This window comes from Didymella exigua, assembly GCF_010094145.1.
Source record: "Didymella exigua CBS 183.55 unplaced genomic scaffold M421scaffold_14, whole genome shotgun sequence".
NCBI lineage: Eukaryota > Fungi > Ascomycota > Dothideomycetes > Pleosporales > Didymellaceae > Didymella > Didymella exigua.
The window spans coordinates 299,832-315,794 of record NW_022984788.1 but is presented as its reverse complement, the minus strand read 5'-3'; the positions used below and the strand labels follow the sequence as shown (position 1 = coordinate 315,794).

Below are 15,963 nucleotides of genomic sequence, written 5' to 3'. Positions count from 1 at the left end.
ACCACCTCAACGCCTGTTGTCCCAGGCATGCTATTTCGAAGCACAAATATTTGAGGTCTCTTCAAAATAAAGATATCGTGTCTACATAGTATGTTGCCTTGATATGAAGCTCGTGGAGATATTATTCAATCAGTACGAGTGATTAACGACGGGCGTCTCTCTCCGAACATTCCAATCCCAGCTCCCTACCATAACGGCAGGGAGCAAATGAGAAGTCACTCCAACACTTTCAGCGCTTGCGCTCAGCGTTGGCGATAACGAGGTTCGTGAACAAAGAAACGTTTCGCACGCGTGCGAAGATTTTACGGGAGGTGTGCAGCACGGACGCAAAGCGGTGTTGAGTAAGCGGAGAGCGTTGATTGGACGCGGGCATGACCTCGGGAATCGGAGCAGGGTTGGACGACGACATCGATACGTGAAGCAGCATCAAGACATCCACGTTCGAACCTACGACGACGACGAGATCAATCGCAGAAATGGCTTCTCAGCGTGTATTTCAACTCGGCTTGCGCCGTGCAGCTGCCGCCGCCTTCAAGGTCCAGCCCGCCGGCCGCGCCGTCACGAGGAGGTACGTCGAACAGCAGACCCTCGCTATACCGACGAACAGCATCGACCTCGATAGCCCGACATAGCACAAGCACTGGAAGCAATCAATCGCCCTCGCAGCTGTTCCGAGCAACCTCGCCTCAACGCCTGCCATACTAGCAGCTTGCAGCGCCCGCGGATAACGTATCCGCACGCCTTGAACCAGCACTAACGAGGCAACACAGACTCGCAGCGACACAATCTGCGTCCCAAGAGAGCGCAGCCGAAATCCTCACAAAGCAGCGCCTCAACCGCCCCGTCTCGCCCCATCTCTCCATCTACCGTCCTCAAATCACCTGGTACGCCTCATCGCTGAACCGTGTCACCGGCATCACTCTTTCCGGCTCGCTGTATCTGTTTGGCCTCGCCTACCTCGCTGCGCCGTACACGGGATGGCACCTCGAGACCGCCAGCATGGTTGCGACAGTTGCTGCTTGGCCGGTCGCGGCGAAGGTGGCGCTTAAGAGCTTCTTCGCTTTCCCAATGTTCTTCCATAGCTTCAACGGTGTGAGGCATCTTCTGTGGGATATTGGTGTTGGATTCACAAACCAGCAGGTCATTCGCACAGGGTGGAGTGTTGTTGGTTTGACCGTTGCCACTTCGCTGTACTACGTCTTCTTCCAGTGAGCATGTCAAGGGTTGAGTAGAGAAAGACAGAAAGATTGGCGCAATTGAGGAGCGAACACAGTAATGTGTCTGAAATCACGAGGGGGAGGCGGATGAAAGAGGTTCAAGGCTGGGTGGTCTGGTCGAGGTGGAAGCACAACTTGTATATTCTGCTTGTTTTCCAATATGATTTATTCGATTTATGGGTGTATTTTGCACGTGCGTGCTTCCGCTACTTCGGTATCCAGGCAGTCACCACGCGAGACTGTCTTGTCCTAGAGCTTACTTACAGCTTTTTCCTGACTCATCCCGTCCTACTCCACTTCGTATCCTCCCCATTAGTCCCATTTGTCCCCTCATCATCTCTCTGCCTCACCGTCCCTGCGCCCGGCCCTAGCTCATCCCCAATGACCATCCCACTGAAATTCCCCTCCTCATCGACGTACTGGTCCATGTTCTCCACCGTGACCCAGCCACTCGCGCCCGGCGCGCTCAAGTCCGCGTCGATATCACCTCCTTCGTCATCAGCATTCGGATCCGGGTGCATATCCGCGCAGGTATTCATCGCGGCGAAGACGTCCTTGATACACGTGCTGTCTGCATCTGAGGAGGAGGCGTAGTTCGGTGGTAAGACGGTGAGCTCGAGGGTCTGGATGTCCTCTTCGGCGTTGACAGACTCGGCGTCGTTGAGCGAGAGGTTCATGTAGAGTGCTTCGATTTGCGATTTCCACTTCATGGTTGCGTGGAGCGCGATGGTGGGGTAGTTGATGGAGGCGCCGGTGGGTGTGGGGCCGGTTTGGAAGAGTATGAGAGATCTGTGTGTGTTAGCGACAATGTGTATGTATGTGTGAAGCAGGGAAAAGTACTCGGAGGTCACCCAGATATCTACATCCTTGATCAGGGTGTCGTCGCCATCAGTGGTCGTGCCGAACTTGGCGAATACAGGGTCTTCCTGCAGTTGTGATACTGGCGCTGAGAGTGTGACTCCGGAATAGCTTGCGTATGTGACTGGCTTTGCGCCGAAGAAGGTCGTCGGTGTCTGTTCTTGGTGCTCGTGTAGCGGGGTGAAGTCGGATGCCTGGGGCGCGGTGTTGACGTGTCGAATTGACATTTTGACGGTTCGGATCGGTCAATTTGGATTACGCGACTACAATTCTGTACTTTTGGAGGTATTGGAGCATTCAGTGCTGTGGCTGTGATGAGGTCACGCTGGTGTAGCTAGCTGCTTTCGAAAAAGTGGCCGAGCGTCATAGCTCCTTGCCTCGAACAACTGGTGGGACTCCTTCCTGCTCAACCCACCCGCACCTGCTTCTTGATCTGGTTTCCACGCCCCTGGAGCTCTTCTTCAGCTTTACAATGCCTTGAAGAAATTCAATCCCTGCGACGCCGCAAACATGTCCGCCTTTCCCACCAGGCCAATCGCCAAGCTCACCGGCCACAATGGCATCGTCCACGCTGTCGCATACTCCTCCGGCTCGCAGTCGTATATCCTGACTGGCTCCTCCGACCGAACGATTCGTCTTTACAACCCACAGAAGGCTCCTACAACCTCTGTCGCGCCTACCGCATCGACCGTTTACCCGCCCGGCCTTGTAAACAAGTACAGCGCACATGGCTACGAAGTGCTTTCTATCGACGTAAACACGGACAACGACAAGTTCATCTCCACCGGTGGCGACAAGACAGTCTTCGTATGGGATGTTCAGACTGCGCAGACAGTGAGGCGCTTCACCGGGCACTCGGGGCGCGTCAATCGTGGGGTCTACGGCGGAGATGGAGACAGCATTATCGCAAGTGGAAGCTTCGACGGGACAGTCAAGATATGGGACACGAAGTCGAACGCATACAAGCCCATCATGACGCTCTGCGACGCCAAGGACAGCATCACGGATGTCGCTATCCACGATGCGGAGATCCTAGCTTCCAGTGTTGACGGCAGGGTCAGAAGCTACGATCTCAGGACTGGCATGTGCCAGGCTGATGTCATTGGAGCGCCCTGTACAAGCTTGGCTGTCTCGAAGAAGGGCACGGAGATGCTGGTCAGCTCGCTCGACTCGACCATCAGGCTCATGGATCGAGAGAGCGGAGAGTTGTTGAAGGCGTACAAAGACGATGCTTTCATCAACAAGGACCTGAGAGTCAGAAGCAGTTTGGGGTTGAACGATAGTGTTGTGCTGAGTGGCAGTGATGATGGCATGGTCTTCGCATGGGACATCATGGGCGAAGAGTGCATGCACCGTTTCAAGCATTCTGAGATGCGCGAGGTGCAGGGCGAAAGACCAACAGTGCAGTCCACCAGCAAGAAAGAGATTGTCTCGGCCGTGACTTTCTGTAAGACGAGAAGAGAATGGGTCAGTGGAGGTGGCGATGGCAATGTCATTGTTTGGGGCGTTTGAGCAACTCTGCTTCGAGACAAGCCACCATGAATCTGCCTAGAGGACTCCGTTGCCTCGTACCTAGGCTGTCAGATCATGTCTCACCGCTAGCGTTTTCAAGACCTCCGCTTCTACGACTCGATGCTGTCCACCAATGAAGCCTCCTTCACCCCTCCCATTCAGTGTTGCGGTTCTGAAATCATCTTCAGTTGCGCTTGGTCTCGAATCGCGCTCGAGTCCCTTTGGTACACCGGCAATGGCTCATGAATGATGCCAGTCTCAAGTTCCAGGTCTTTCTCCTGATAAGTTCGTCCTCCATATTGTGGTATTGTCGATGGAGACTTGATCCGGAATCCTCTCTTGACACCATGCTTCCGTCTTCGATCCCAAACGAAGAGTGATATGGTAATGATGCCCAGGGTGCCAATGATCACGCCGACAATAATTGCTGCGTGTGTGCTGCTGCTTGTTGGCTGGTGTTGAGGACGGGCAGATGGACGAGGGTGTGTTGGCTGCATCGCAGCTTGCTTGAGTGGATTGATGCGGCACGTCCGAGTATCGGGGGCAGTGAATTGCCCCTCATTCTCGTGAAGCCGCAATGAAGAGCTGGTTTTATGGCGATGAGAGATGTATGACGAGATCTGAGGTAGTACAAACGGGAGTACAAGAGGGATCGTCCGCGATGCAAGGAGTGCGTGTTGGCTCGGTCGATACGACTACACGCACCAACACCAGAAGCTATCACAACCTTACTGCTACCTTTTATACTGGTACATACTCTGTATCACTAGCCACACAGCTAGAGCCACAATCTGCAGGTACCACGGGGATGCAAGCTGCCAAGGTCTTACTGCATCATTCACTTATATTCACATCTGCAGGCCACTCTGTTCGGGCATACAATGAGCAGAATCCAAACGCTGTAGGGCTGAAGGACGAACTCTGACAGCTTGGCAGTCTGACGAGCGTTGAACGGTAGGTCAGCGTCGCGAGGCCCGTGCCAGACAACGGCTTGCACGTGTAATTGGCAGCCATAGGGCAAGGTCAGCGCAAGATCTTACTTTACTGAATGCGATGGAGAAGATGTTGAGAGTGGTGCAGTACCCGCTCCTGCTCGACTCGCAAGGCTGTTACGTCAATCCGGTTTAAGTAAGGAGTTGACGACTTGAGCTTCAGACTACATCCCCTGCACTCCCAGATATTACCGTGTTCAAAGCATCCACATCTCATACCGCTCGACTTCATCGCTTTCTCCAGCTGCTTTCCAATTCCCAGGTCAGCCTTTCTTTATCCGCAGGCCCTCGGTCTCGATGCCTTGGGAGCCTCCTGCGGCATCATCGTTAGTCACGTGCAGCGACCTCGAAGATACACATGCTCAAGAAGCTATTCAGCACCATCTTCCTCTTCAATGCTACTTTTTCACGGGTTAAGACATACAGATTGACAGGCGGTCATCTCCGCTTCGCCTCGGTGTTGCAGCCGTACGGGTACCTGTGTAATTGAGGAAGGCGATACCGCAGATGTTTGGTTCTCCGTGGGCCTGTAACACCGCGAGCAACCCACCAACAAACAAACGGCCTGACACTGACAACGAGACGGAGCTCTATCTAAAATCGATTGAAGACTATACAGCGACCTCGAAACAGTACGTCGTTGCCTCAAACGCCAAGCAGTCACCGCTATTGACCAAAAATGCAATGCATCCTACATATACGGTCTCAACACGATCAGAAAATGATCACCTCTTGGCCGTTTTCCACTGCGTACAGGGAGACGGGTAATCTTGCTTTATACGCAATTGCGACACCACGCACGCTTGTGCTGAGTACTAATCCATCACGGAGTATACAAGAGGATGCACGGCATCACAAGTGAGTCCCACTCCAAAACAAGACGATCTTTGCTGATTCACAGAAATCACGCGTATCGCACAGTCAACGCTCACACTTGCCCTCGAGCCTCGCCTGAATGTAGTCGGCTCTGACAAGCTCTACGAAGCCATCATCATGTACGAACAATCGGATTGGTCATTCAAAGATCAGCAGTCAAAGATGCTCCCGCTGCTTGCGCCACCACCATATGCTCCGTCTGGACAGGAAACGTCTATTTTCGTACAGCAACCAGACCTACAAGACGACTATCGCTGCACAATAACAAAGCAAGGCCCTGACATCACGGTGGTCAGCATCTCCATACATCTGCACAAGCACACCGACGCCGACCGCATCCCGTGCTGGCGCGTGCGGCGCAAGTTCATTGCGCTCGACCAGCCCATCTGCGCGCACCGGTGCACATCAGACCCCGCATTTTTCAGGGCAGTGCGTCGACGTATGAATACGCTGTGCATCTCATTCGGCTCCAGGGAGTACTTGCCGTTCTTTGGAAGGTGGACTGACAAGAGCCGAGTGTGGATCTGTCGGGAAGAGGGGTGCAACATGTCAGCCTGGATCACGGAAGACCGCGATACTGGGAATCTGAGACTGCATGCCCGAACATATTGGGCTGGTGAGTTGGGTGAGGACGACGCAAAATTGTTGGAAGCCGTCAAAGTGAGGGCCGAGGAGGGCGGAGGGTTAAGGTACGAGTGAAGGAAGGGCGTCTCATACGCGGCTTTGTCTCTCTCGCCTGCGTCACGGCATACTCTACCAGTTTCATTCAGTTAACGAGCAGTCAATTGGAATTATAAACAGCTTGAGCTCTTGGGCCGGATTTACACCAGCATAAGTCCAATGAGCGGGTCGTACAGTCCACTAAAGGTTCATGAATGGATTCCGCTACCACTCAGATGCCTGCGCAAACCCTCTTCTAGGAACGCTCCATGGTATTCGTACTATCGTGCCTCTGATAATCGTCACACCCTCCTTTTGTCAAAATCTGACAACATACCGCCCTACATTCTCGTATTTCTACGACCATGAAGCATCTGGCTTCCCCTGCAAGGATTGAATGACAGACAGCGAACAGTGCCAATTGGACAGTGCAGCTTAGATTGGATAGTAGCCGGATATCTAACAACCAGTAGTCAACGGTATCATAGGATGTGGGGGTTGGCGGTGGAACCTCGTGAAGGTACACGTCTGAAGAACATGCGGTAATTAGCAGGTGGAAAGTCGTGCGAAGATTCAGGATTGAGTAACCGAAAATCGCTGGAAGTAAGCTTAGACATCAGGCTGACGATCTTTCGTCCTCTTTGTATTCCCCATGATCGAGTAGACACTCACGTTTTCTTGTGGCTCGGCTCTGTCTCGATCCAGCAACGCAAACAAACGCTCACTCAAGTGCGCCCTCGTTGCAAAATGCTCAGCTCTAATGCACAGACCTCAAACGCATCATTCCAGTGCTTTGAGCAATTTACTCATCATCTTCCCATCCTCCCGGTGAACACTTCTCACAATCTCACCTGCCGTCATTCCCTCCTTATCCACGGTACTCACATCCGCCCTAGCATCAACTAACACCTTCACCACACCCACATTCCCATACTGTACGGCGGTATGTAGCGCTGTGCGTCCTTGCAGACTACACCGCTCCTCCAGGTACCGAGGCCCCCGGAACCAGTCGAGCAACTCGTGTGTGATCCGAGAGTTGGTCTCGTAGTCGAAGTAGGTCCGTGAAAGCGGGTTACCGGATGTGTAGCGTAGCCCAGAGTAGATGAGGGTGCAGAGGTGTAGCGCCGAGAGGTAGCGGGTCGGGTCAACTATGAAGTTGACCGTATCCGTTTCTAGGTCTGTGCGGGGACCGAGGAGATAGCGTAGCGAGGTGATGCAGTAGTGTACGTTGAGGGTGATACGCTAAACAATTACCTCCTTGTTCTTGTCTAAATTCCTTAATTTAGGCATACAATTAGCTTGTGTAGGTTGTCCAGCGTGTTAATTGCGTAGTGTCCTGTAAGGCGCGTTATAGAAGGCTTGTTGTGGCATTGTGTTGTAGATAGAAATTGTGGTGGGGTCTTGGCAGAGTGGTCGACTCACCCGTCCGGTCGACTCACCCGTCCGGTCGACTCACCCGTCCGGTCGACTCACCCGTCAGGTACGTTAACTAACTCACTTGTACTAAAAGCTGCAGGTTAGTCCTGGGGTTTTCACGTTGTCAAGTTTTGGTTTTCGGGTTTTGTTGTTCGCTGTTTGATTTTTAGCACTCTGTCCTTAATCGCCCCCCGTACCCCGCGGCAGGCGCCCCACGGGCCCTGAGATAACTGCGGCAACATCAGAAATAACAACGAAGGGAAGTACAGCCGGTACTAATTGCTCGTGCATTCGTCTAATTTTCGTCCTTTTCAGGAGGATATCACACCAACGCCATGTAAATTAAATGCAAAAGTTCATTCTCGTCCAACCAGGCTGCTTACCCAACCCACCTTCTGGCGCTCTTGAACATGCGGCTCCAGGGGCCAAGCTCTTCCCACTCCGCAGCCTGATCCTTGGGGATATAGCTCGCAACCTCTTTGAGAATTGTACGCTCGGGGTGAGGCATGAGTGCCAATACGCGACCGCTTTTCGAGCGCACACCAGTGATACCCATTGGTGACCCGTTGGGGTTGTAGGGGTATGCCTCGGTCTGGTTGCCGCGGTTGTCAACGTATCGCATTGATACCAAGTTCTCGTTGTAGAGGTTCTGTGGTGTAACGGATGATGTTGTAGACGAGGCAAAGTGCGCGCGACCTTCTCCGTGGGCTGTGACGATGGGCAGTTTGGAACCGTGCATGCCGTGGAGGAATACGGAGGGCGTGTTGTTGGGGCCCTGAGGATCTATGACCTCGACCATGCAGACACGTGCTTCGTACTGTTCGGACGCGTTACGCTCGAATGTGGGCCAAGCATCAGCACCAGGAATCAGCTCCTTCAGCTTGGACAAGAATTGACAACCATTGCAAACACCGAGCGTGAATGTTTCAGGACGCTCGAAGAAAGTCTTGAACTCCTTGCGGGTATTAGGGTGGAGCAAGACAGACTTAGCCCAACCCTGACCAGCGCCCAGAACGTCACCGTAGGAGAAACCACCACAGGCTGCGACGCCAGAAAACTGAGCAAGTGACACTCGCCCCTTAATGATGTCAGTCATGTGGACATCAATGGCCAAAAAGCCAGCCATGTGGAAGGCGAAAGCCATCTCGCTTTGACCGTTGACACCTTCTTCTCTCAGAATGGCAACACGTGGCTTGGATGTGAAGGCTGATGAGATGCTGGCCTTGAGCGGCAGGATGTTCTCTTGCGGCTTGAAGGTGAGATTGTATGACAGACCAGGATCTTGGTCGTCAACGATAGCAGCATACTCCCTATCCGCGCATTCAGGGTTGTCGCGCAGGCGCTGCATGCGGTACGAAGTCTCAGCCCACCTCTGCTGAAGCTTCGAGCGAGTGTTGCGGTAGACTGTTGTGGAGCCAACGGCGATAGACAGACTCTGCTTAGAAGCCCCAGGGACGCGACCAATTTTCTTGATCATGCCCGGAGGAGGGCCACACGTGGCGAAGCAGCGATTGAATGCAATCTCGTCCTTCTTCCTAACCTGGAAGACAGCACCAAGCTCTTCGTTGAACAGCGCTTCAAGAACATCCTTAGGCTCGCTCGATTGTGCGACACCGTCAAGCATTATTTCCAGACCACATCGGCCAGCAAACATCATTTCAACGAGCGTAGTGAACAGACCACCATCAGACCTGTCGTGGTAGGCGAGAACGATACCAGACTCGTGTAGTTGTTCCACCGCATCGAAGTAGTCCTTGATGATATCGGCATCGTGAACGTCAGGCGCCTCGTCTCCAACTTGACCGAAAGTCTGGGCGAGGGCCGAACCACCAAGCGCCTTCCTGCCCGCTGCAAGGTCAACGTACATGAGAATTGTCTCGCCGACATCTTCGAGGCGCTGCAGGGCAGGTGTCCATGTTCGATCGATACGGTTTACGGGTGCGAAAGCGGTGATGATGAGCGACATTGGTGCGGTGACCTCCTTTGAATTACCGTCCTCAAACCACTTCATCTTCATGCTCATCGAGTCCTTGCCGACAGGAATCGAAATACCGAGACGTGGGCAGAGGTCCATGCCGATAGCCTCGACAGCCTCGAATAACGCTGCACCCTCACCAGGATGGCTGCTGGCTGACATCCAGTTAGCAGACAATCTGACCCTGGACAGCCTGTCGAACAGGCTTGCCGCGGCGATGTTCATTAGAGACTCGGCAACAGCCATCCTGGCAGACGCTGCGGCTGAGATGAGAGCCAGGGTGGGCTTCTCACCCATTGCCATTGCCTCACCAGTCTTGACGCCGGACATAAGTGATGTAGCTGTGACCGACACATCAGAGACTGGCACCTGCCACTTGCCAACCATCTGGTCACGAACCGTCAGTCCACCAACAGTGCGGTCACCGATGGTGATAAGGAAACTCTTCGATCCAACGGACGGGAGGGTGAGGACACGGTCGACAGCCTCTGCCACCAGACCGTCCTTGGGAACGTCTGGGATGTACATAGACAGACTGCTGTCGAAAGGCGGCAGCCTGAGTTTTCTCGACTCGACAATACGGGACATCTTCGGTGGCTTCCCAAAAAGCGTAGACATAGGCAGGTCGATGGGTGTAGGGTTCTCCTTGGAATCTCTGTCCTTGACGACAAGACGCTGTTCGTCCGTGGCGACACCAACGACGGAATAGCCGCAACGTTCGCGGTCACAGATCTTCTTGAACTCTTCGAGCTGTTGAGGACCAACAGCCAGCACGTAACGCTCCTGGGCTTCACAGCACCAAATCTGCAGGGGACTCATACTCTTGTCGACGTTGTCGACCTCGCGCAACTCGAAGATGGCTCCAAGACCAGAGTCGTGAACCAATTCAGGCAGCGCGTTCGAAAGCCCCCCGGCACCGACATCGTGGATGAACAGAATGGGGTTCTCATCGCCCATTGATCGACATGCGTCGATGACCTCTTGCGCTCGCCTTTGGACCTCGGGGTTTCCTCGCTGTACACTGGCGAAGTCGAGCTCGACCTTGCCTTCGCCAGACTGTACACTGGATGCAGCGCCACCTCCAAGACCAATCAGCATGGCAGGGCCGCCAATGACGAGCAAATGAGATCCAGCGGGTACAAGGTCGGGGTCCTTCAGTGCGTGCTGGGGCCTCACTGTGCCAACTCCACCTGCCAGCATGATGGGCTTGTGGTATCCTCGGATTTCTGACTCCTTCTCATTTGTGAAGACCTTCATCAACATGGTACGGAAGTAGCCGATTGTGCAGGGACGGCCGAACTCGTTGTTGAACTGGGCGCTACCAAGAGGCGCTTCGAGCATGATGTCCTGACTGCTAGCAATGTGCGCGGGCTTGCCAACATCGCGCAGCTCCCATGGTCGTTCGAAACCCTCTATCAGCAAGTCTGAGACGGTGAAACCAGCAAGACCAGCCTTTGGCTTCGAACCTCGACCAACAGCGCCCTCATCTCTGATCTCACCTCCAGATCCAGTCGCGGCACCGGGAAACGGCGAAACAGCTGTAGGATGGTTGTGTGTTTCGACCTTGCAGAGAATGTGTACTGTTTCCTTGATGCCGTTCCACTCGCCAGTCTTCTGGTTGGGAGCCCAAAAGCTTGCCTCCTCGCCATTAAGAACCGCAGCGTTGTCACTGTAGGCACTGACAACGTGCTCTGGGTTCTTCTTGTGGGTATTGCGGATCATGCCAAAGAGGGAGTGAGACTTGTGCATGCCATCTACTGTGAAGTCGGCGTTGAACTGCTTGTGTCTGCAGTGCTCAGAGTTGACCTGAGCAAACATGAACAACTCCACATCTACAGGGCCCCTCTTCAACTCTTGCGTATATGCCTCAACGAGGTACTCGATCTCTGACTTGTCCATGGCCAGACCAAGCTCGCTGTTGGCATGCTCGAGAGCTGCCTGGGCGCTAGTGTACTCATCGAAGCTGATGGTAGTGGCTTGCGCAGGCTCACTCTCACCAAAGATAACTTCGAGATTCGGTGCGTTGCGGTCGATAGTCTGGGTCATACGGTCGTATAAGCGGTCGCGGTTGGGGATTTCATCAGCTTTGAGCTGGCGGTCGAAAGTGGCGGCGATGACCATGCCACGCTCGATGCGCTTGACAGAGTTCTCGAGCGTACAGGTGCGCGCAATCATCGATGCCAATGAGCTCCATGGCGAGATTGTTCCTGCGCGAGGGCAGATGTAGAAGAGTGCAGTCTTGTCGTCTCTAGGTTCACCACCACGGTGGATGGCGTCAAGAAGCACCTGTGAAAGGCGATCATGGGTATCTGGGTACTCGCCGTAGTGCAAAAGCTGCTGCAGAGTGCTGAGCTCTGTGGTGCTCAACTCGCGCAGAGGATTAACAAAGTGCGCCCACAGAGAACGCACTTCAGTGGCGCCAATCTCCTGCGCCAACCGCTTCAGACGGAAGTCGGAGTGGGCGGAAGAGCCCGGCAGAATCAGGTAGGGGCTCTTGCTGGACGCCATGCTGGACGACGGCAGAGCCAATAAGTATGACAGAAGAGTTGTCGGGGGGTTCCGAAGAGGGATGCCTTTGCGAAGCCCAAAAGACCTGAAAGACTCGGGCGGACCATCGCGGGGTCTTCCAAAAAAATAATTCGCAGTCGGACGCGGGGCAAAACTAGCGCGGCGCGTTATCGGCGTTCCTTCCTTCACAAACACGTTCGGCACCCACCTCCCAAGCCAACATCATCAGGTTGGAGAGCACTCAATGCATCCCTCATATTTTGTGCAACCATACAGAAAGAAAGACACGGGTAATGGTCTCTATTCACATGATGCGAACAGAGGCGATATATCTGATGTCTTCGAGGCATATGTGCATTCATTGCACAGTGAAAGGATTACCAACATCATAAACATACTCAGAGCAAATTAAATGCTTACAAAAGCCTAGGAGCGAGGCGTGTTCGGTGCGACGACACAGAACGGTTCAGCAGTCAGAGACGCTGGCAGAGTAACGGCTCAGTCCATGAAGATGGAGCTCAGCTGGGCCCAGGCCATAGCCTTCAAGTCGTAGTTCATCAGCACGGTGTCGGTCAAAGCACCAGTCAAACACTACGTTGTCGAGATTGACAGACCCAGGCGAGGAGCCCGTAAGACAGCGATAGCAGCACCCAGCTCAGTAGCATGGCCACGAGTAGGCACAGACGCCGCCCAACAACATCGACTTGCTTTCTACGTATAACCGTTCGTCCTTTTCTTCCAAAGTAGTGAATTGTCGTCACTGGATGTACTGCGTTGTCATGACTGGCAGCACCTAATGCCCAAAGGCTCAAGAACGCCCTTCCAACCAGACCTACTTCGTACATGCTACAGAGTAGTCGCTTTACGGCGATTCCTACTTTGCGTGTGTATGGGGTGCTGCTGCGATGTCGCGGCATTGAGTCGGCATCCGCTATGCTGGTAAATGGAGATGAAAAGAGTATAACGTACTCTATCACCGAGCCGGTCATATCACTGAACCGGTCAAAATCTGCCAAGACCAACACAACTCTGCACTTCACAGTATGTCTCAACAACATCACGACCTATTGCTTCAACACAAAGGGAGACTGCAGCTTGCTCTCCAGGCCTACAATACCAGACAGTTTCAGAGCCATTGGGCTGCTGCTGCTGCATTCAACGTTAACCAACGCAGGCTCTCTGAACGCGCTAGCAATACTCCATTTTAACTTAACGTACGCGCAAACTGCTAGAAGCTTACTACAACTAAAGAGCAGACAATTGTCTAATATATCCTTAACCTTAATTTGCAAGGATTTGCGCCTTAGCTGTGTAAGGTAGTAGATATAGCTAATAAACTATTAGGTGTGTGTAGTAGGGAGCCTGTTAGTAAACTCTAGGCTATAAGATTTGTAATGCGTTTAGATTAGCTTAAGATAGTGTTTAACTAAGTAAAGGACAGACAGAGGATACTATAGGAAGATCCTAAGGTAATTAACACGTAGTTTATGCTAGTAGAGGGTACTAAGTAGGCTGGCGGAATGGGTATACTCCAACGTCCTTCGTGGGTACCCCCCAAAACTTTGTCAATAATACATGGATTCTAGCAAAATAGGGCTTAAAAGAAAGAGAAAAACTACCTCTACATTTCTGTAGTAGAGGGTTTTGTTATAACTATTAAACTGCATAAGCTAGAGGCTAGAAAAGGTTAAAAAAGGGGGGGTACCTAGCAAGCATACCTATTAATAGGTATACTTTGCTAGGTAGTGTTAATAACTTAGCTAATACTAGGCAGAATAAGCTAATTCTTTTTTTATTAGAAGGCGCAATACTAGGCGCTTCTATTGAATAATAGATTATGTAAGCGTATCTCTGCTAGTTAAGAAGCTATAAGCCAAAACGTAAAAAAGCATACCCTACCCATCCGCCAGCCTAGTACTAAGGCTAAGTATAGCATCTATAACAATAACATGCACAACTTTAATAAGACTAGGTTCTAGATAGGTGTAATAGGGTTAATAAAGGTTGTCACAGGCGCTAAGAGACGCGCTCAACCTGAGCTTGTTCAGCCAGGCAATTAGGAGTGGGTTACAGTTATACAGAGCATCTGCGCTGCTAGATATGCGACCCCACCTTTCACTATCTATAAAGGACGCATCCATATCTCTGCCTAGTATAAGGAGATAGATATACCACACAATTAGAAGCTCTCTGTCTCTGAGAACAGCTAGACAAACAACACGCTTAGCCTTGAGTGGTTAAAGCATTTTAACGCGCATACAAGAGCGCGTTAGGTAGGGGGATACAGGCTACTTATCTTGGACAGCTATAAGAGCCACCTTAACTAGGATTTTAAGGACTATTGCCTAGATAACAAGATCCTTACTCTCTGTATGCTAGCTTACTTGTCACACATCCTCTAGCTGCTTAACGTGGTCTGTTTCTCGCTGTTAAAGCGCAAGTACTCCTAACATGTCTAGGACTTAGCACGCTAATGCGTCTTCTACATTAACAAGGAACATCGGGAAAAGTTTTTCGAAATCCGGCCTAGACCGGCCGTTGCTGACAGTTGTGGCATGGTCGTGCAACGGCCGTTCAACAGCCCCAACAGCCCCAATTTGCGCCCAACAGCCCTAATTTCGCGCTAACATTGCTAACAGCTAAAACGCTAAGTGCCTATATTTAATAAACTTAAAACAACGTTGCAACGTTGTTTTATAGCTACCCTTAGTAGTGCTAGCACTAGCATTAAATATTTAAAAATTGCAAAATTTTACATATAGATAGAGCGAAATTGTAGCTTTAAAATAAGCAAAAAATTATTGTTATAGGCCTACTATAACGCAAGTTATAGAGCGTTAAAGGTTTGTTTATTAAAGGTTTGTGTTTTGAAGTTGCAACAGCACACCATAGCAGCTGCAGCTGCGCCCACACACAACGTAGCAGCTGCAACAGCATACAGCATAGCACCTGCTAACCACAACACGCACACACACACACAGCAGCAGCGCAACAGGAGCTTGCAGGACAGGCAAGCCTAGGCGTAAAATTCTTAGTTTACCTACTATTCTTAAATAATATTCTTATATTTTCTAACATTTAGGCTGCTAGAGCCCTAGCAAAGAATCTTAACTTAGTGTCTTAGTAAGGAACATTAAGCTTAAAACCTTCTACACTTAATAACTATTCTATTACTAGGCCTATAATATTATTTAATAGCTTATTTTAAAGAGGAGACATAGTAGTATATTAATATAATAAAAGTATAGTTTATTAAGCAGAGCTACTATTATAGCAGGATTAGGAGTTGTTATAGCTATTATAGCTGTTAGGACTGTTAGAGCTGTTAGCTTAAAATTAGCTAGACATTAAATACACATTAAATAACTGTTGTAGGCCTACAAGTCCTACTGTTGCCTATAGTACAATGCCACGATTTCCTAATTTCGACAATGGAAAAACTTTTCCTGATGAAGGCTTCCTTCTAGCCTTTAGAGACGTGTTTCTTAACATATTTACAAAGGCTAACTATTAGAAGGCCTTTAAGGTATTAGGGCTAGTCCCTACTAACACGCAGGTAGTGTTAGATTACCTTAAGGTGCAACACTGTACCCTACTAGCACCCCCTCTACTAGAGACACTATAGCAGTTAAGGACTCTAAGTAATACACACAAGTTTAGGTCTTAGTTAAAGCTTGTACATAACTCCTTTACTTAGTTACTAGTTATAGCCTAGGCTAGCTTCTCTTAGCTTATTAAAGGTGGTGAATTAATATTGCACTAAAACACGCTATAAGCTGCTCACATTACTAAGCTTAAAGAGCAATTAGCAGTCATGACTAGGAGAAAGTCGCGTAAGCAAAAGCAAATTCAGCATAGCAGCACACTTAAGTATGGCCTAGCAGCATTATAGGTAGCTGCTAAGGTGTCTGTAGCAGCTTAGCTATTAAAGAAGACTTGTAGTGCAGGT

The 15,963-nt window shown here is 51.0% G+C and overlaps 8 protein-coding genes across 8 annotated transcripts; 5 read left to right on the top strand and 3 right to left on the bottom strand.

The window, feature by feature from the left end:
- Positions 1-449: 449 nt before the first annotated feature.
- M421DRAFT_420807 (mitochondrial succinate dehydrogenase cytochrome b560 subunit C) lies at positions 450-1,398 on the top strand. The gene is made up of 2 exons (XM_033592603.1): positions 450-568; positions 771-1,398. The coding sequence occupies exons 1-2, from the start codon at positions 477-479 to the stop codon at positions 1,210-1,212; spliced, it is 534 nt and encodes a 177-aa protein (XP_033448512.1). The 5' UTR covers positions 450-476; the 3' UTR covers positions 1,213-1,398.
- On the bottom strand, positions 1,363-2,394 carry M421DRAFT_420805 (uncharacterized protein). Its single transcript, XM_033592602.1, has 2 exons — positions 2,058-2,394; positions 1,363-2,006 (listed from the first exon to the last, which is right to left on the bottom strand). The coding sequence occupies exons 1-2, from the start codon at positions 2,300-2,302 to the stop codon at positions 1,496-1,498; spliced, it is 756 nt and encodes a 251-aa protein (XP_033448511.1). The 5' UTR covers positions 2,303-2,394; the 3' UTR covers positions 1,363-1,495.
- A 191-nt stretch (positions 2,395-2,585) lies between these two features.
- Positions 2,586-3,587, top strand: M421DRAFT_62992 (WD40 repeat-like protein; the record flags this gene model as incomplete). The annotated part of the gene is made up of 1 exon (XM_033596027.1): positions 2,586-3,587. The coding sequence occupies one exon, from the start codon at positions 2,586-2,588 to the stop codon at positions 3,585-3,587; it is 1,002 nt and encodes a 333-aa protein (XP_033448510.1).
- Positions 3,588-3,666: 79 nt separating this feature from the next.
- M421DRAFT_157223 (uncharacterized protein) lies at positions 3,667-4,206 on the bottom strand. The gene has a single exon (XM_033587631.1). It carries the CDS (start codon positions 4,082-4,084, stop codon positions 3,746-3,748), a length of 339 nt encoding a protein of 112 aa, XP_033448509.1. The 5' UTR covers positions 4,085-4,206; the 3' UTR covers positions 3,667-3,745.
- Positions 4,207-4,948: 742 nt separating this feature from the next.
- On the top strand, positions 4,949-5,437 carry M421DRAFT_157215 (uncharacterized protein). Its single transcript, XM_033587630.1, has one exon. It carries the CDS (start codon positions 5,087-5,089, stop codon positions 5,345-5,347), a length of 261 nt encoding a protein of 86 aa, XP_033448508.1. The 5' UTR covers positions 4,949-5,086; the 3' UTR covers positions 5,348-5,437.
- On the top strand, positions 5,422-6,154 carry M421DRAFT_5317 (uncharacterized protein; the record flags this gene model as incomplete). Its single annotated transcript, XM_033595087.1, has 2 exons — positions 5,422-5,437; positions 5,481-6,154. The coding sequence occupies 2 exons, from the start codon at positions 5,422-5,424 to the stop codon at positions 6,152-6,154; spliced, it is 690 nt and encodes a 229-aa protein (XP_033448507.1).
- A 1,526-nt stretch (positions 6,155-7,680) lies between these two features.
- Positions 7,681-12,100, bottom strand: M421DRAFT_420802 (phosphoribosylformylglycinamidine synthase). The gene has a single exon (XM_033592601.1). The coding sequence runs from the start codon at positions 12,012-12,014 to the stop codon at positions 7,911-7,913; it is 4,104 nt and encodes a 1,367-aa protein (XP_033448506.1). The 5' UTR covers positions 12,015-12,100; the 3' UTR covers positions 7,681-7,910.
- An 876-nt stretch (positions 12,101-12,976) lies between these two features.
- M421DRAFT_62952 (uncharacterized protein) lies at positions 12,977-13,222 on the top strand (the record flags this gene model as incomplete). Its single annotated transcript, XM_033596023.1, has 1 exon — positions 12,977-13,222. A coding segment is annotated over one exon (246 nt), but the record flags the coding sequence as incomplete, so codon positions are not given.
- Between the last annotated feature and the right edge of the window lie 2,741 nt (positions 13,223-15,963).

What these genes read in the sequence shown, in the direction of transcription:
- M421DRAFT_420807 (XM_033592603.1), top strand. Translation starts at nt 477, where the DNA reads ATGGCTTCTCAGCGTGTATTTCAACTCGGCTTGCGCCGTGCAGCTGCC. An exon ending in GGCCGCGCCGTCACGAGGAG is followed by an intron (nt 569 to 770) that starts GTACGTCGAACA and finishes GAGGCAACACAG; the next exon opens with ACTCGCAGCGACACAATCTG.
- M421DRAFT_420805 (XM_033592602.1), bottom strand. Translation starts at nt 2,302, where the DNA reads ATGTCAATTCGACACGTCAACACCGCGCCCCAGGCATCCGACTTCACC. An exon ending in GATATCTGGGTGACCTCCGA is followed by an intron (nt 2,007 to 2,057) that starts GTACTTTTCCCT and finishes TAACACACACAG; the next exon opens with ATCTCTCATACTCTTCCAAA.
- M421DRAFT_157223 (XM_033587631.1), bottom strand. Translation starts at nt 4,084, where the DNA reads ATGCAGCCAACACACCCTCGTCCATCTGCCCGTCCTCAACACCAGCCA.
- M421DRAFT_157215 (XM_033587630.1), top strand. Translation starts at nt 5,087, where the DNA reads ATGTTTGGTTCTCCGTGGGCCTGTAACACCGCGAGCAACCCACCAACA.
- M421DRAFT_420802 (XM_033592601.1), bottom strand. Translation starts at nt 12,014, where the DNA reads ATGGCGTCCAGCAAGAGCCCCTACCTGATTCTGCCGGGCTCTTCCGCC.